Consider the following 19,215-nt stretch of genomic DNA (forward strand, 5'->3'; position numbering starts at 1 on the left):
CTTAATAAAAGTCCCCAAACAATATAAATCCAGCCAGGAAGTCTAGGGTAAGGCACGTAGTTCGTGGCTCTATTTAATAAAAGCCCAACTACTGAAGGAGGGGTCAGTGTCTGAGCGGGGAGTGAGTGCGCATGCGTCAGCATATCGGAGGTCCGCGTGGATGCACGTGTGCACCAGGGCACAGCTACATTTTGTGGAAAAAATGGACGTGGCAAATCTTCCAGGAAAAACGAGTGCAAAACACTCGCACACATGCCCACAAGGGGGCGCTACCTGTCTGAACGAGTCATGCCAATGCATGCAGCATCACTTTAGTTTAATGTGTTGCCAAATAATGAATTGACCTTGAAAATGTACTTTTAGAGAATATTTAGTTTCTAGTACACACACACCTACCAGAACATGCGATTTGGAATCCAGACCCATTTCCACGATAGTGAAATATTTTTGAAGTGTTTCGTTTATCATGTTTAAGAACCACCTGCTCTTTGTGTGAAACACCTTGAATTGAGTGTCGTGATGTCTCTCTGAATGAGATTGTGAAATGCAGCTAACTCTGCATATGACTTTAGTTTTTCAGGTAATTTAAAGAACATTTATCCTTTCACATCCTGTTATCTCCACCGATTATATCGATTGCATTAAAATATTCTAGCTAACTCAATCTGTTTGTTTGTCTCTCATTGCAATTGCACAAATATTCCAACTACATCTCGTTATCGTTCATGCACTCAACGATATGACATGATTTGATGTATAACGTCTCAAACGAGAGCACCGTGTGGTCCACACCTTCTCCACCAGGGTGGTGGGGAACCCGGAAGTGCGTTTACTGAGAGATCAGCGACTCCCTCCTCGTCGGTCTTCATCTTTCTGCGTGTTTGGAGAAGGTTTGGTGGTCCACCGACCAGATGCATGTCCCACAGACCTCACGGTGAGACTCGTGTGTGCGGTGATGGGTTAGATGGTGGTCCGTCCACGGCTCTTCTCCACCATCTCGTCTGTTCTTGAGACGCGCTTGTGTTACGGAGCTTCACCCAACTTTAACAGTTCCGATCTCTCTTTCAGTTAAAGTTAAGATCAAGGGATGAATAACCAACCTACAGCCGTAAGTAACGGACGTTTGTGGACAGATAGATGTTGGTGGATCATCTGTCCACGAGTCGCGTTATGCGGGCCGGTTATAGCACAGATCTGATAGCGTGTTTGGGGAGGCGCACACACATCGGTACCTGGACCCAGAAGATGAGGAGATGAGTGTCGGTCTGCAGACTGCCGGTCCGGACAAGACCAGCCTACAGGGGATGAATCAGCAGGCCGGGACATTGCGGGGTGTTGGGTGCGCCGTGGTGGAAGGGTTTAAGGGTTAGGGTTTAGGCTAAGGGTTAAGGTTAGGCACCTGTCGGGTGTTTTACAGTGTCTAAAGCGCATAAGACCTATTCATTCATTTCCTATTTCGAGAACTTCCCAGGTAACATCACCAATTGTTTCTGTTGGTCCACCACCCCGGAGTCTTTGTGTTGTTCAAGGTGCTAGTTCAACATTTAGCTCTGGCTTTATCAGGGGGAGGATCAACTTAAAGCTAAAGTGAGTTTTAGGGGGCACTGGAGGTCTTAATCATTAGTGTCCGATCAGCTCCGGTTACCTTCACCGTGTGGAGCTATTGAAGGACGCAGGATAACAGACGTCCTCTCTCAGCTATACGAACAATGACAACCACACAAAGGCCTTTTGTACGGCTTCCCCGTTTAGATACAGCACCCAGAGCCGGAGTGGCCAATCGGGAGATTCGGGAGGATTCCCGATGGGCCGCCTCATGTCAGTCTCTAGTTTGGGCCGATTGGGAGGGAAAAATAATTTTGGGCCGGATTTGGGCATGAAACTCCCGGGCGGAAAAAGTGTCCCACTCCGGCCCTGACAGCACCCATCTTCAAATCTTCAGTGTTTACCCAGGTGATGCACTGGTGTTTGCGGATGTAAACACCTGTGCAAGTAGACGGTAAAGTGGTACAACATGCTAAACATGAAATGCAGTGGATGTTTTGAGCACGCATCGTTAATTGATGTGTAATCTGTTTGACTGGATCTGACTGTTCTCAAACTGGTCCTGCCTGACGCGTCTGTGCTGGCATGTTTTCAGCACCAACCATCTCGGGTCTGTTTTCCTGGCAGAACAGACACAAGCTGTGGTGCGGGTTTGTCTACTGGGTATGCCAAACCCAGGCCACCTGTGAGCACAGAGCAGTGCAGCTGACACCCCCCCCCCCGCAAGTCTCTGCTTCTGGTTTTAAGTGGGAAACAGCATAGCATTGTCACCAGAAGAAAGCGTTAGCCAGCTGTGGAGAAGCAGACATGGAAATGACTCCATTTAAAAGAATGAGATCTTCTAGCAAGGGTCTCTTCCAGTAGGGGTGTTTTTCCAGTGTGGTGTGGTCTCTTCTCTGTTAGGGGCAGGTGGGTCAGGTGTGTCTCCACCGCGTGGGAACACTCTGCTCTTCACCTCTTCATCTCAAGTTCAGCGTGTCTGCTGAGGTGGAGTTGAAACAGGAGTTTGCAGACTCATAAATCATCCATACGCAGCAGGGCCTCACCTGTGTGGTGCTCTGAGATCTGACCTCCTCTGACAGAATCTGTCACTAAAATTATTTTGGTACACAAAACCTTTTGAGTTTGCATAAAGGACACAGCCAGTTTCCCATCTGCAGTATGAAAGTTCATAAATGTTCAAGTTTTTTTCCCTGTATATCTTTTCTGAATGGATCTAATTCTAGGTCTGGCTTTATCTACCACGTCTTCTAGGTGCGACCCTGTTATTTTTCTGAATTTCTGAATGTGTTTTCATTAACAGTTCCCAGAAGGTCCAGGCGATGTTAACGAGTGCTTCCACTGGTCTGGAGGGCTTTAAGGTGCACGCAGTCTTTCAGGAGATCGCTAAGAAGCTGGAGGAGGTATGTTCTCTGCTGTGAACCTGACCAGAGGTGACCAATCACAGAGCACCAGGCTAGAGACGACCAATCACAGTGCAGCAGGCTTAGCCTCTGAGGGAGTCACCGTTTCACTCTTGGCCCGTGTACTGTACGTAAACCCAGTCTGGGACGACGAGGCCGTTCAGACAGCAGCTCCAATGTGTGTGTGTGTGTGTGTGTGTGTGTGTGTGTGTGTGCGCGCGCACGTGCACATGCGTGTATTTGTGTGTAGTCCCATGTCACTCTGTGCACTGCCTGAATTCTTCATGATTTCAGTATGCAGTTGTGTAGCACAAACCTGATTGGCTGTACAAATAAGGGAAGAATTCTCTGAGATGAGAAACGGCCGATGTTAATGGGAGCCACATGTCCTGAGAGTCCCCACCACAGGCAGCCTGGTCCCCCGCCAGTACAGGCCTCCTCTCCCGTCTTCCTGTGTCTGCTTTAAATCACACCACTTCTACTGTTAGTGTCTGCTGAAGTCGTCCTGCGTGTTCTCACGTCCTGCGTGTTCTCACGTCCTGCGTGCGCCGACGTCCTGCGTGCGCCGACGTCCTGCGTGTCAGCTCTGCTTTCTTTCACTATTGTGATTTTCTCAACCTGTGGGATCTCCTGGACTTCCTGGAGATATCAGGACTGGGGTTACAGTGACCGGACTGTGAAATCTTGCAGAGAGAGGACTGGGATTTAGAGGCGTACATATGCGGGACAGTTTTAAATTCAGGACAGTTTTTCAACATGGAACAGAATATTCATGGAAAATTTATATTTTCAGAAATGTTTTAAAAGATTCTATGATCTTATGGAAGTCTGATTAATTACTATAGATTTGGTTCAGAAGAATAAAAATCTCATTCCATAAAGTGCTAAGTCCTTGTGCAGAGAAGTGATCTTGTAAAGAGGGTTGTGTCACGAACAGTACAACACCGAAACCAGCGCAGAGAACGTCTTGCACAACGACGTGCACGTTTATGCCTGTAGTGATTGCTGTGGTTGAGCCCATGCATGTACAGACCTAATCAAATGAGTTAGTGTTGTTTCTCATTGGATTCAGCAGCCACACACCAACCTCCTGCTCACTAGTGTGAGCTTATTTCAGAGCCCTGAAGCGTTCCAGTGGTTATACTAATGAAACAAATACCCAGAATGCATTGCCTGGCTCTCACGCATGTGGTCGTGTGTGTGTGTGTGTGTGTGTGTGTGTGTGTGTGCGTGCAGGAGGGGGAGCAGTTTGTGAAGAAGATCGGGGGTGTGTTTGCCTTCAAGGTGAAGGATGGCCCGGGCGGTGGAGAAGCCATGTGGGTCGTAGACGTTAAGGAAGGAAAAGGCTCCGTTAACAACGACAGCTGTGAGTGTGTGTGACATGGACTAAATAATGAAGAGTGTGAATATTCCATACAGTACAGTAACAATCTAAGCTAAAAATATAAATATTAAAACTGCATGGTCGTACCTATCAAGTATAGAATAGGTACTGTGATTTCTTCTTAATAAAAATCTCTTTCTCTGTACCCCCCCGTCCCCCCCAGCCAAGAAGGCAGACTGTACTATCTCCATCACGGACTCGGACCTGCTGGCCTTAATGACCGGGAAGATGAACCCTCAGACAGTGAGTCAGATGGTGGATGTATAAATGCAGCAACACTGGCGTCTTTTATATGATTATTTATGACTGTACGTGTGTACAATAGTATGCACAAAGGGCACATCAGCACCATACAATGTGATCTGAATATGTGTACAGAATTCCTCTATGGGGGAAGAGACGTGTACAGAAGGTTCCGGTGAGGGTATAAAAGACTCGGGTGGCCTTGTGTGGTGTTTCTGTGAAGAGAGAATTGCAAAAAGAAATTGTATGATCCTTGGAAACACCTGCTGTAGGGTTTCAACAGAGACCTTTACAAGTAGCTCCATTCTGCTGTATTGAAGGGTCTGATTATGTCCGAGCTGAATGCCGCACCAGGGCTGATGGCATCGCTGCCACTGGCGTGTGTGAAACGCTCGAGACCCGGGGGGACGTCTGTCCTCCAAGAAGCCAGTCTGGTTGGAACGGATATGGTGGACATGACTCCAACCTCTTAGAACGTAGCTTTAGCCTCACGACATGTTGGCGTAACCCATGACCCCATGACCCCCGTTCTGACACTGATTGAGAGTGTAAAGCGCGTCCAGCACTGAGAGAGGACTAATAAAATGAGATGAATTGGTCGAGTATTTGAGGCTCCTGTATGATTGTTTCTGTAACTTCACGTCTGTGTGAACCGTGGGCACTAGTTGTTCTTTACAAACGTGTGTCAATAGCCATATGGAGGTCACCTCCACGTCTCCACGTATTCACGTCCCCACAACTCCACGTCTCCACACCTCCACGTCTCCTGCTCCTGCTCACTCCATCTGCTCTGTGCTTTCATTGGGGGAGGGGAGGACTGAGATTATCCTGCCACTCTGGAAAATTCTTTCTGTGCTTCACATCTGAATGTAAAATCATTCCTCAGTCAACCACTGTTTTCCAATCCCCTGCACCACTGGTAGGTTAGTCCTGCCTCTGCTGGTCTTACCCCCCCCCCTCGTCTGAGGAGTTTGGTATGACCCGCCACGTTAAGCCTGCTTATGATTGAGTGCTTGACCCTGGGCTTGGTGCAAACAGTTTTGACATGGGAAGATCACACGGTTCATCCGTTTGGGGTAAACGAGATCAGCTACACGTCAGAGCCATGTTGCGGTCTGGAGGAGACGCAGGTCGTCTCTGAGAGAGCGGGCAGTGTGTGTCCTACAGGCCAGTGGAGTGATCTCTGCACCACACTGGGATCACACCGTCCAGCCACAACCAAGATCCGTCTAGAACCAAAAGTCTTGACAGGATTCCTGTTCTCTTCACCGTGGGGTTTGTCATTTACTTCATGGAAGAAGTAAAGAATAATTCCAGATATGCTGCAGATATAAATAAAGAAGCAGCTTCTACACCTCATGTTCACCCCTCTCCCCTCCCTCTCTCACACTCGTTTTTCCTCCCCCTCTCTCCTCCCTCCTCCTCCAGGCGTTCTTCCAGGGCAAGCTGAAGATCATGGGGAACATGGGTCTGGCCATGAAGCTCCAGAACCTGCAGCTGAAGCCGGGTCTGGCCAGGCTGTGAGGGGCGTGAGGCCCTGTGGGTGAGCCGCTCCCACCAGCGCCAGTGCTGGGACCCAGTACCCCGCACCTCCGTCATCTCTGGGTCCAGTCCTGAGATCAGGAGCACCTGTAGAACAGGAGAGCTGATCTCAGATCAGTGGTCTTCCCTGTAGGACTTCAGTGCATAATCTTCATCATCATTAGAATTTTACTGGACTGATATCACAAAAAAGATTCAAATGACTCCTCTCACAAACCTTTAATAAATGTGTGTTATAAGTGTTCTGACATCTTAGACATGACAAGTTTTTTATTTAGTGTTTACCTCATTCATTAAACTGTTCATTGTGGTTAAATTCTGGTTTGAGTGAAAGCAGACGTGGCTTCTCCATGTCTCCTGCGAACTGATGCCTGGTTGAGGGGTTTTAGGAGACACTGGATTCGTAAAAGCCCGCGATCTTCTTGAGTATGAGAAAGGGGCTAATTAATTAAACTTATCATTTTTAGTAGTTCTACTGTATTGTTTAGTCTTTCGCTCCCACTGAGCAGTGCGGGTCTGACCACTGTTTGGTTGTGTGTTGGGTCAGCTCTCCTGCTGGGCTGTGTGTTGGGTCAGCTCTCCTGCTGGGCTGTGTGTTGGGTCAGCTCTCCTGGCCGTACTGACTGTAGGGAGGGTAATCCTGTAATCCTGTGTTCTAATCCTGTTCTAATCTGGAGTTCAGCCCCCTCTGTCACTTTCAGTCGTCACCTGTGAATTATCTTAATTGGACTGGGTGGTGATGGGTGTGTACAGGTTAAAACGCATTTGTTACTGGAAGGGAACGTGGTGTGTGTGTGTGTGTGTGTGTGTGTGTGTGTGTGTGTGTGTGTGTGTGTGTGTGTGTGTGTGTGTGTGTGTGTGGCTCCAGCCTTCTCTGTTGGATGTGCCCGTGCTGGTTCTGTAGGTGGGGGTAGTCAGGACTCAGGACCCTGTCCTGGTGGTGATATCAGGACTCTTTCAGGACTCTTTCATGTCTGTAGTATGTAGTATAGTTTGGGATGTATAACCTGTTTCCTAGAAATGTATGTGTGCATTCACACATTTCTGTGCACACAAGGTTAATGTTTTTTGTTTGTTTGTTATAACAAAATAAATGCTTCTTGTTAACAATGATTGGTGGGCAGAGTTATTATTGCTCCTTTGTGGCTGTGTGGGCGTGGCTGTGTGGGCGGGGTTCCATAGTTACAGGTCGGTGAGGTTTCTGCCCAACTCCAGACCCTTCATGACACCCACTGACCTCAGCCTTCAGTGTGGTACGTGTACCGCACACTTCACTGTGGTACAGGTCCCGCACGGCCCAGTGTGATACAGGTCCTGCACGCTCCAGTGTGATGCAGTACAGGCTCATTTTGAAACAATAATCCATAATAAATCATAATGCTGAACAGAAGGGTCTGTGTAAGTTGGGGGTTGCTGTTCCACACGTCACCAGCAGGGGCTGCTCATGCACCAGTGTTGCCATTTCACCTGTTCAACACAGAAGAGGAAGAAAGTTTAGCAGATGCTGGTCCCTGTTGGCCCAGAAGGTTCAGACGTCCACTCACATGGCGCTCTTCCTCTTTCCCACCTTCTCCTCTCCGTCTCTGTTGTTGTTGTTGTTTACCCTTGTTGTTTTTACTCCGCCCTTGTTGTTGTTTTTGTTTACCCTTGCCGGTGCCTCTCTGCCCGTGCCCGGTTGGTCCCCTGGCGGTCCACCTCCACCCAGCTGAGGGTGGAGTGAAGGATGGAGTGTAAGAGGCGGCTTTCACTTTATTCCTTTTGTATCAAAAACATATTTCAGACTCAGAATGTTCTCACCGATGTTCTGCAAATCAAATTCTGTTTTGTTGTTTTTGGTTCTAGGTACCCATGTCTGTTTTAGGTGAACATGTCTGTTTTAGGTGAACATGTCTGTTTTAGGTGAACATGTCTGTTTTAGGTGAACACGTCTGTTTTAGGTGAACATGTCTGTTTTAGGTGAACACGTCTGTTCTAGGTGAACACGTCTATTCTAGATAAACACGTCTGTTCTAGATAAACACGTCTGTTCTAGGTGAACATGTCTGTTCTAGATAAACACGTCTAACTGCAATTCCAGAATTCACCAGGGTGCTATTAGAGTATCAGGGCTTGCTGACAACTTCTCCTTCAGTCCAGAAAAGCCAAGAATGCAGTCTCTCCTTGTACTGAGTGTAGCTGTGTAGCATGCTGCATCTCTGGGGGGCGGGGCTATGTGTGTGTCCAGAACTCCAGGGTGACTCATTCTTTATTCCCACCCAGGGACGTTGTGTGTGTCTACGTGTGTGTGTGTGTGTGTGTGTGTGTGTGTGTGTGTGTGCTGGAGGAGACCCAGGGCTGGAGGTCCTCGTCCTCCGTGCAGCTGTGCAGTCATGGAGGATGTTTATCTTCTACAGCTGAGAGAGTGGTGGAGCGCCCACAGCAGCACTAACAGGGCGCTGAGCCTCTATTCTCCTCTCCCCTCCTCTCCTCTCCTCTCCCCCTCCTCTCCCCTCCCCTCCCCTCCTCTCCTCTCCCCCTCCTCTCCTCTCCTCTCCTCTCCCCTCCTCTCCCCTCCCCTCCCCTCCACTCCTCTCCTCTCCTCTCCTCCCCTCTCCTCTCCTCTCCCCTCCTCTCCTCTCCTCTCCTCTCCTCCCCTCTCCTCTCCTCTCCTCTCCTCTCCTCCCCTCTCCTCTCCTCCCCTCTCCTCTCCTCCCCTCTCCTCTCCTCTCCTCTCCCCTCCTCTCCTCTCCCCCTCCTCTCCCCTCCCCTCCCCTCCTCTCCTCTCCTCTCCTCTCCCCTCCTCTCCCCTCCCCTCCCCTCCACTCCTCTCCTCTCCTCTCCTCCCCTCTCCCCTCCTCTCCTCTCCTCTCCTCCCCTCTCCTCTCCTCTCCTCTCCTCTCCTCCCCTCTCCTCTCCTCCCCTCTCCTCTCCTCCCCTCTCCTCTCCTCTCCACTCCTCTCCTCTCCACTCCTCTCCTCTCCTCTCCTCCCCTCTCCTCTCCTCTCCCCTCCTCTCCTCTCCTCCCCTCTCCTCTCCTCTCCTCTCCTCCCCTCTCCTCTCCTCCCCTCTCCTCTCCTCCCCTCTCCTCTCCTCTCCTCTCCCCTCCTCTCCCCTCCTCTCCTCTCCCCTCCTCTCCCCTCCCCTCCTCTCCCCTCCTCTCCTCTCCTCTCCTCCCCTCTCCTCCCCTCTCCTCTCCTCCCCTCTCCTCTCATCCCCTCTCCCCTCCTCTCCTCTCCCCTCCTCTCCTCTCCCCTCCTCTCCTCCCCTCTCCTCTCCTCCCCTCCTCTCCTCTCCCCTCCCCTCCCCTCCTCTCTCTCCCTCTCCCCTCCTCTCCCCTCCTCTCTCTCCCCTCACATCTGCCTCCAGATCAAGACCACATTCATTGCTGTTTCATGTAACTAATGTAAGAAACAGTCCTCACACACTCAGAGTTCATGGCTGTCTGTATTTACATGGACATATTTTCCGTAAGTCTTGGGTGTGTTTGCAGGATGTGTTTGGACTTCTGATTCTGCTGTAGTTATTTACGCTATAGTGGAGGCGACTGGGGACTGCTCTGTTGGGCGGATTAGAGCGGGTTTAACTGGTGGGATTCATTATCAAGTTGTGAAGGGGAATTTTCACGGTCAAGTTGAATACAGCATTCTAATTCTCACTGTGCTGCACCTTAGGAGAGTTGCCAGATTAGAGAATTGCCAGATTAGAGAGTTGCCAGATTATGAGAGTTGCCAGATTATGAGAGTTGCCAGATTATGAGAGTTGCCAGATTATGAGAGTTGCCAGATTAGGAGAGTTGCCAGATTAGGAGAGTTGCCAGATTAGGAGAGTTGCTAGATTATGAGAGTTGCTAGATTATGAGAGTTGCTAGATTATGAGAGTTGCTAGATTATGAGAGTTGCCAGATTAGGAGAGTTGCCAGATTAGGAGAGTTGCCAGATTAGGAGAGTTGCCAGATTAGGAGAGTTGCCAGATTAGGAGAGTTGCCAGATTAGGAGAGTTGCCAGATTAGGAGAGTTGCCAGATTAGGAGAGTTGCCAGATTAGGAGAGTTGCCAGATTAGGAGAGTTGCCAGATTAGGAGAGTTGCCAGATTAGGAGAGTTACCAGATTATGAGAGTTGCCAGATTATGAGAGTTGCCAGATTAGGATAGATTTGTGCTGTGCCTCTCCTGATCTCATATGAGGTTTATTGCAATGACCAGGTAAATGTCCTGTGTTGGCAAGGCCATACAATAGATGAACCACAACAGACTATAATAATGGAATAATAATATAATAATAATAACAGACTAACAATTTTAATAACAGAACAACAATAATGGAAACTGAGCAAAGGAAATTAGATCAGAAACAGTCTAGATAGTTGTGCTTGTATCTGTTAACATACTAAATCTACAGTGTTTCCCCCAGTGATATGTTCAGCGTTTCTGTGACGGTGTGTGGGGAAAGATGGGGGATTTGGGGAGTAATTCTGTTCAGAAAGGATTCTCTGATGGTTTCATATTTTGGACATGACTGAATGAAGTGACTCTCAGTGTCGGTCTCCTCCTGGTGGTGGTGGGTGTAGCTCCGGTCCTCTGGACACATGGCTTTATCTGGTACTTCCTGTCTCAATGGTGAGCGTCTGGTCATTCATTATGGAGTTTACCTTTTTTTTGTTTGTTCTGTGTAATTTAATTTTTCCAATACATAGTACATCTCAAATGCGTGCTCACATATATTATGCATCTACTTTTCTGTAATATATCTCTTTCAGTAGTCCGTGGTTTCAAACGTCTCCATTTGATCAGATAAAGAATGTGTCATACTTACAATTTATGGAACATTTGGTGTTCTGTTGAGCTATAAATGTATTCTTACTGCCACATTTTAAAAACATCATACATTTTCATTTAACAGTTGACATACATCAAACGCTACCACGAATTGGTTAATATTTCTTTGCAACCAGGCTGAATGACTGACAGGGTTATTAGTCACATCAAGACTCTGCCTACATGAGATTTATGCAAGAATGCTTCAGAACGTAGCAGTGGGAAGTGAAGACATTTATCAAAATGATTACAGGTGACATAACTAGCTTGTTGTAGCTGTGTAACATTAGCCATATTGGCTGATGTTACCTAGTTAGCTAGCTAGCGATCTGATTAATTAAGGCATTCAGCAAACTAACATTAAAAAAGAATGAATTCATATTTTTCTGTAAATATACCGGTGTCCCATGAACCATCCACAGTGTTCTCTTTTTGGAAGGGTAGTAGAATGAGGATTGACCCACCAGAGCTGAAGCTGAAGAATACTGGGACAGTATATGGGTGGAGGCATTACTGCCCAGTGGTTACTGAACCTGAGATCAGACTTGAGATCAGACCACAGTAACCTCTCTGAACAGGGTCCAGTAACCATCAGGCACCCAAGAAAGGGTCTCAGGCATGAAGAGCATCCTTGCCCCGCTCCAAGGCCCCTAAATGGCGTGGTGTGAGACACATCATTTTGTGAATGGCGATAAAGCAGCAGCAGTATTGGCAATAGTGATTTTATTTATTATTTTTAGCAAATTTGACTAACATTTTTGGTTTACTGTGAAAACTGAGTGCCAGGAAGCACAAATGCACCAACTGTTAATAGATGGAACCCACTCTGATTGGATGGAACCCACTCTGATTGGATGGAACCCACTGTGATTGGATGGAACCCACTGTGATTGGATGGAACTCACTTTGAATGGATGGAACCCACTCTGACTGGATGGAACCCACCCTAATTGGATGGAATCCACTCTGATTAGATGGAACCCACTCTGAATGGATGGAACTCACTCTGATTAGATGGAACCCACTGTGAATGAATGGAAACCACCCTAATTGGATGGAACCCACTCTGATTAGGTGGAACCCACTCTGAATGGATGGAACTCACCCTGATTGGATGGAACTCACTTTGAATGGCTGACTGAAGGCCGGACAGCCTTGATCGTGAAGGACCTCCAGAAAGGAGCAGCCGATAACCTGATAACCTGATAATAATAATAATAATAATAATAATAATAATAATAATACATTTTATTTATATTGCCCTTTACATCACAGGATCTCAAAGGGCTACAGGTTAAAAAAGGGAGAAACAAATATGTCATTAGCAATAAAAATAAGTAGTTTTAAAAGTTTGAGTTTATATACATATATATACACATATATACATGTATATATTTTAAAAAAGGGGTGAACCATACGTTCTGCTAAAAAGAAACGTCTTTAGGCCCCTTTTAAAAGAGTCAATGGATTGTGGTGCCCTCAGGGGGTCGGGGAGGGCATTCCACAAGCATGGGGCAACAGCAGAGCCCTATATCCCATGGTCCTCAGTCTGGTTCTGGGTAGATGGAGGAGGTTTAGATGAGTGGAGCGGGAGGAGCGCGTTGACTTTTGTGGGATGAGAAGTTCTTTGAGATAAGGGGGCGCATGTCCATGGTAGCCTTGGCACAACATAGAAGCTCCTCGCAGGTGTCTCTGCAGCTAAGACGAGTAGTCACATGACTGAATACATGAGTGGGGCCCAAAATGGCACTGGACAAGAACACTAGAGACGCCAAGTGACAGCTGCTGGTGGATAAAAGAGTCACTTGAGAATGTAAAACCAGACAGACCAACCTGACTAACTACAGGAAGACCTACGAGTCAATGCCCATTCATGGACCCTAGAGCCCGAGGCTGTATAACATCAACCTTCACTGAAAACACGATGAGGCTATGGAAGATGACGCTCGAGGCCATGGCCTTCACTGCACTCATGGTTTGAAATAAGCACGAGTTCATCAGTATATAGCTGATTCCTCTGGGTCTCTAGTAGATCAGTGTACTGACTCTTATATCCATATATCTCTCTAAATAATAATGATAATGTAACGTAGTGGGGGTGTGATGTGGGTGCTTTAAAGGTGGTTGAGATGTGGCCCTCTCATGGCTGTGAACTGGTTCCAGTAACCGTATATGGTCCATTGTTTCAGGCCATGTTTGGGCTGGGGCCCAGATTCAGGCTACACCACTTTACATCATGTTTATTACATTTTCTATCAGAGTTGCTTCCCTTGTTTTGTTGTGTTTTAAATACTCTGTGTGTTTATTTACTAATTCTTCACATTTGTGGGTTTTGGCTTTTACTAATTCGTCACATTTGTGTTTGTTTGTTTGCTAATTCTTCACATTTCTCCATTTCTTGTTTCTATGACGTATTCCACAGGTCAAAGGTCAATAGATGAGGCGTTCATGGGAGAGTTGCTCGTAGGAAGCTTCTGCTCTCAAGAAAGATCACAGTTGTCCATTTAAACTTTGCCAAAGAGCACTTGGACAAACCAGATGCTTTCTGGAAGTCCGTTCTCTGGACAGATGAGTCCATTATTGAATTATTTGGCCACAATCACAGGCGCCGTGTTTGAAGAAAAGTAAACACTGCATATAAAGAGAAGAACCTCCTCCTCCTCCCAACAGTGAGGCATGGTGGTGGAGATGTAAAGGTCTGGTGGTGGAGATGTGAAGGTCTGGTGGTGGAGATGTGACGGTCTGGTGGTGGAGATGTGAAGGTCTGGTGGTGGAGATGTGAAGGTCTGGTGGTGGAGATGTGACAGTCTGGTGGTGGAGATGTAAAGGTCTGGTGGTGGAGATGTAAAGGTCTGGTGGTGGAGATGTGACGGTCTGGTGGTGGAGATGTGACGGTCTGGTGGTGGAGATGTGAAGGTCTGGTGGTGGAGATGTGAAGGTCTGGTGGTGGAGATGTAAAGGTCTGGTGGTGGAGATGTAAAGGTCTGGTGGTGGACATGTGAAGGTCTGGTGGTGGAGATGTAAAGGTCTGGTGGTGGAGATGTGAAGGTCTGGTGGTGGAGATGTGACGGTCTGGTGGTGGAGATGTGAAGGTCTGGTGGTGGAGATGTGAAGGTCTGGTGGTGGAGATGTGAAGGTCTGGTGGTGGAGATGTGAAGGTCTGGTGGTGGAGATGTGAATGTCTGGTGGTGGAGATGTGAAGCATGGTGGTGGAGATGTGACGGTCTGGTGGTGGAGATGTGACGGTCTGGTGGTGGAGATGTGAAGGTCTGGTGGTGGAGATGTGAAGGTCTGGTGGTGGAGATATGAAGGTCTGGTGGTGGAGATGTGACGGTCTGGTGGTGGAGATGTGACGGTCTGGTGGTGGAGATGTGACGGTCTGGTGGTGGAGATGTGAAGGTCTGGTGGTGGAGATGTAAAGGTCTGGTGGTGGAGATGTAAAGGTCTGGTGGTGGAGATGTAAAGGTCTGGTGGTGGAGATGTGACGGTCTGGTGGTGGAGATGTGACGGTCTGGTGGTGGAGATGTGACGGTCTGGTGGTGGAGATGTGAAGGTCTGGTGGTGGAGATGTGAAGGTCTGGTGGTGGAGATGTGAAGGTCTGGTGGTGGAGATGTGAATGTCTGGTGGTGGAGATGTGAAGCATGGTGGTGGAGATGTGACGGTCTGGTGGTAGAGATGTGAAGGTCTGGTGGTAGAGATGTGAAGGTCTGGTGGTGGAGATATGAAGGTCTGGTGGTGGAGATGTGACGGTCTGGTGGTGGAGATGTGAAGGTCTGGTGGTGGAGATGTAAAGGTCTGGTGGTGGAGATGTGAATGTCTGGTGGTGGAGATGTGAAGCATGGTGGTGGAGATGTGACGGTCTGGTGGTGGAGATGTGAAGGTCTGGTGGTGGAGATGTGAAGGTCTGGTGGTGGAGATGTGAAGGTCTGGTGGTGGAGATGTGAAGGTCTGGTGGTGGAGATGTGAAGGTCTGGTGGTGGAGATGTGAATGTCTGGTGGTGGAGATGTGAATGTCTGGTGGTGGAGATGTGAAGCATGGTGGTGGAGATGTGACGGTCTGGTGGTGGAGATATGAAGGTCTGGTGGTGGAGATGTGACGGTCTGGTGGTGGAGATGTGAAGGTCTGGTGGTGGAGATGTAAAGGTCTGGTGGTGGAGATGTAAAGGTCTGGTGGTGGAGATGTGAAGGTCTGGTGGTGGAGATGTGAATGTCTGGTGGTGGAGATGTGAAGCATGGTGGTGGAGATGTGACGGTCTGGTGGTGGAGATATGAAGGTCTGGTGGTGGAGATGTGACGGTCTGGTGGTGGAGATGTGAAGGTCTGGTGGTGGAGATGTAAAGGTCTGGTGGTGGAGATGTAAAGGTCTGGTGGTGGAGATGTGAAGGTCTGGTGGTGGAGATATGAAGGTCTGGTGGTGGAGATGTGACGGTCTGGTGGTGGAGATGTGAAGGTCTGGTGGTGGAGATGTAAAGGTCTGGTGGTGGAGATGTAAAGGTCTGGTGGTGGAGATGTGAAGGTCTGGTGGTGGAGATGTGACGGTCTGGTGGTGGAGATGTGACGGTCTGGTGGTGGAGATGTGACGGTCTGGTGGTGGAGATGTGACGGTCTGGTGGTGGAGATGTGAAGGTCTGGTGGTGGAGATGTGACGGTCTGGTGGTGGAGATGTGAAGGTCTGGTGGTGGAGATGTGAAGGTCTGGTGGTGGAGATGTGAATGTCTGGTGGTGGAGATGTGAAGGTCTGGTGGTGGAGATGTGAAGGTCTGGTGGTGGAGATGTAAAGGTCTGGTGGTGGAGATGTGAAGGTCTGGTGGTGGAGATGTGAAGGTCTGGTGGTGGAGATGTGAAGGTCTGGTGGTGGAGATGTGAAGGTCTGGAAGTAGAGATGTGAAGGTCTGGTGGTGGAGATGTGAAGGTCTGGTGGTGGTTACAGAAGACGTTTGGTTGAAGTAACGGCTGCAAAAGCCGGTGCCACAAGCTACTAACTAAAATACTTCACATACTTTTGCATTTGGAATATTTTCAGTTTTTTGAGAGAGGTTTGTTCTCTTCAACATTTGTTGAAGAAGTAATGAAAATGTATCTTTTCCTGTGTGCTTTATTTAGATGTTAATTTCATAATTATTAGATATTTTTTAAACACTGTGAACCAACATTGATGTCCAATGTTTGGGTGGTTCACAAACGTTTAGGCAGCACCGTATATTGAAGCAAAGCAGCATAACTATCCCTCCCCTTCCTGTATATACTCTCTCCTCATTATTCATCCCTCTCTACAGAAATGCTGCATATGAATGAAATGAATCGATCATTCTTGACTATGACTCAGTGGCTTTGACAATGAACACAGTTTATACACAATCAGACCCACTAAAATTTGCTTCCAACCATGTGCATCTGACCTTTTGTTGCTGATTCATTCTGTCATTTGCTGAAATGCCAAGTGCCTCTCTAGTTTCTCAAACTTCTAAAAGCCTTTTTAGCACGAGCTATATTTAACTACTCTTGTAAAAGCAATTCACGGAATTCTTAGTACTGATAAAACTGAAATGGGACAAGAAATGACTTCACCTCCTGCGTCTCTGTTCCTCTCTGGGCTTTCAGTTCCGGATGTCGTGAAGTGGTTGCAAGAATAATCAGTCATTCAAAAATGAATAATGTTTTTTTATTTTATTTATGAAACATGCAGTTACTTTTCCTTTGCTTTGTTGGTGGACAAACTTTTGAATGAGTGTATGTGTGTTCATGTGATCTGGTGATTTTGTAAGAATCCAGGTTGGTGTGAGAAGTTATTATAATATATTATATATTATTATATATTATTATATATTATATATAAAATAATTATATCTCAGACAAGGGAATTCATCTGAAACATTATTTTTTTATAATTTAATTAACGTACTTAATGCTAATTCCCGACTTGCAGGTCTTCCTCTACGGGTCATCAGACCTCTACAACTAATTCAGAATGCTGCAGCACGACTGGTCTTCAATCTCCCCAAGTTCTCACATGTGACTCCTCTGCTACGCTCTCTTCACTGGCTTCCAGTAGCGGCACGTATCAGATATAAAACATTGATTCTTGCTTACAAGGCCAAAAATGGACTGACCCCTCCCTACATGATGTCCATGGTCAAAAGCCGATCCGTACAGCAAACACTCAGAACTTCAAGCTTGGCTCGACTCGAAACTCCACGCTTAAAGTCTCATGGAAGACAAAGCTTCAGTCTATTCTCCATCCTGGCTCCAAGATGGTGGAACGATCTTCCATTAGCTGCTCGGACTGCAGAGTCTATTGCTATCTTCAAGCATAGACTGAAGACCTACCTGTTTGTTGAGTTCTTACCAGAGCACTAACTCAGCTGATACCACTTGCCGTTGTTCTTAAATTGTATGTGTGTCTATGGTTATAGTTTAGTAGTAGTCTGACTCAATGGTGTCTTGAATTCTGTCCTATTTGTACTATTACGTAGGATGAATTCTGTGAACAGATGCAAAGCACTTTGTAAGTTGCTCTGGATAAGAGCGTCTGCTAAATGTGATTGTTTACATGCTAACACCTGGTCAGCTTGGCCCCGCCCACTTCTCCCTCCTGGAAGTCCTCCAGAACGTTCTGAGAAACATCACACCTGGAAAGAGCAGCCCATCAACCAGAGCCATGTTGTTTACTAGGAGGAGAATATAAGTAATCTTATTTTCTAAATGGACAACACTCCCGCAGGGTGCAGAGGTTTCTTTCACATTACAGCTCCATTATCAACAGAGGAACCTGCAAGGCCCAGCAATCTAGTGTTTGTGGACAGCAAGACGGCGCATGAAAACAGCTCTTAACCTGAAACACACAGCAAAATGCTGCAATTAAAATGAAAGGAAACATCTTGACCCTTGAGTCTTCATGCAGTGTGGCTCTCCAATTGCTCGCATAGAGAAACCTGTGGGACTTTTGAATGGACATGAGTTTGAACATAAACGTCTTAGTCTAGCGCGCTTCACGGGAGATGTGCACTTTAGCATTATGACCTAGGACAAGAATTAGCAAGTCAAAACCAGGAGTGTTTACAGACTGGGGGAGCTACAACGTTTTGAGGGTACTTACCTGCAAAGTGGGCTCTTGTGTGAGCTGGGGCTAAAATGTCGAGAGAGATGGACAGAGATTTTCTTTAGTAATGATAAAAATATGTTTGAATGCTCCTGTCTGATCTGCCCAGTCTGACTGTGGAAGATAAAATCACGCAGTTATCACAGGGGTTCTACAGAGGAAGAGTGCAGATTATCAGAGGAAGGACCCAGATCATCAGAGGAAGAGTCCAGATCATCAGAGGAAGAGTCCAGATCATCAGAGGAAGAGTCCAGATCTGTCACAGGGGTTCTACAGAGGAAGAGTGTAGATGATCACCAGCACTTGTGGGTTTGCTTCTCGAAATCCAGAGGCAGAAGTAGCGGCTGTTCTTTCTGCTCCTGACTTGATCCTGTGGTACATTTATTAGCAAAATGCTCATGGCTGAATTTTCTGCTTGGTTTCTTCTGTCAACTGATTAAAGTTAGACGGTGTTTAAGATAAGCGTGTTCATTCAGGGGCCAAAGGGACCACTTTCTCACAGACGTTTACATGATGTCTTTGAAGCTGTGTGTTTGGTCAGGCTAAACTGACCATGTGGTTAACACAGGAACAAAGTGAGGGGGAGGGGCCTATAATTGAATTATTTAGTGGTGCTTAAGAATGAGTGGTGTAATAAAGACACATCGGGTGGTGTTGTGAGTGGAGAGCGTGGTGTGTACGACGCCCTGTCAGGAGTGATGGATGAAGGCTCAGAGCACTGTAAAGACCCTCCTCTTCCTCTCCAGCTCGGCATCACTGTTAATTACACAGGTCAACAAAAAAAAAAATTTACTGGTGCTCAAAATATTTTAATGAATTTGGGGTATTTTTGGGGTGCTGATTCTGAATATGCTATCAGTTTTGCCAGATTGGCTCAAGTTTTTGAGATTTTTGGTATCTTATTTATAGCACTTATATAGCATTAGCATATAGCATTTATAGCACAAGAAGAAGTTGTAATAACGATCCAGACACATTCTGTTACATTTGTGGTGAATATACACGGCAAAAACATAGAAGAAACATAACAGACTTCATAAAAAAAGTGTATTTGGCCAATTTTGGGGTTATGCTTGGGGACCAAGACAAGTCTTGGGCACCACACATAGTGTGTTTTTTTTACACATTTCACGAAAAATCTCAAAAACTTGAGCCAATCTGGCAAAACTGATGACATATTCAGAATCAGCACCCCAAAGTTACCCT

At 47.0% G+C, this 19,215-nt stretch overlaps 1 protein-coding gene across 2 annotated transcripts; it reads left to right on the forward strand.

The window, feature by feature from the left end:
- The first annotated feature begins 775 nt into the window (after nt 1-775).
- scp2b (sterol carrier protein 2b) lies at nt 776-7,230 on the forward strand. 2 transcript variants are annotated; one of them, XM_076990137.1, is made up of 5 exons: nt 776-934; nt 2,849-2,948; nt 4,185-4,314; nt 4,496-4,575; nt 6,004-7,230. In XM_076990137.1, exons 1-5 carry the CDS (start codon nt 912-914, stop codon nt 6,097-6,099), a joined length of 429 nt encoding a protein of 142 aa, XP_076846252.1. In that variant the 5' UTR covers nt 776-911; the 3' UTR covers nt 6,100-7,230. The 2 variants fall into 2 exon arrangements, with proteins under 2 accessions (XP_076846252.1, XP_076846253.1); XM_076990138.1 differs by lacking the exon at nt 776-934 and adding an exon at nt 968-1,108.
- The last annotated feature ends 11,985 nt before the right edge of the window (nt 7,231-19,215 follow it).

This window comes from Brachyhypopomus gauderio, unplaced genomic scaffold, assembly GCF_052324685.1.
Source record: "Brachyhypopomus gauderio isolate BG-103 unplaced genomic scaffold, BGAUD_0.2 sc73, whole genome shotgun sequence".
Classification (NCBI taxonomy): Eukaryota; Metazoa; Chordata; class Actinopteri; order Gymnotiformes; family Hypopomidae; genus Brachyhypopomus; species Brachyhypopomus gauderio.

Coding starts and splice junctions, on each gene's coding strand:
- scp2b (XM_076990137.1), top strand. CDS start 912: ATGCATGTCCCACAGACCTCACG. Junction 2,949..4,184: donor TCGCTAAGAAGCTGGAGGAG/GTATGTTCTCTG, acceptor GTGTGCGTGCAG/GAGGGGGAGCAGTTTGTGAA. Junction 4,576..6,003: donor GGAAGATGAACCCTCAGACA/GTGAGTCAGATG, acceptor CTCCTCCTCCAG/GCGTTCTTCCAGGGCAAGCT.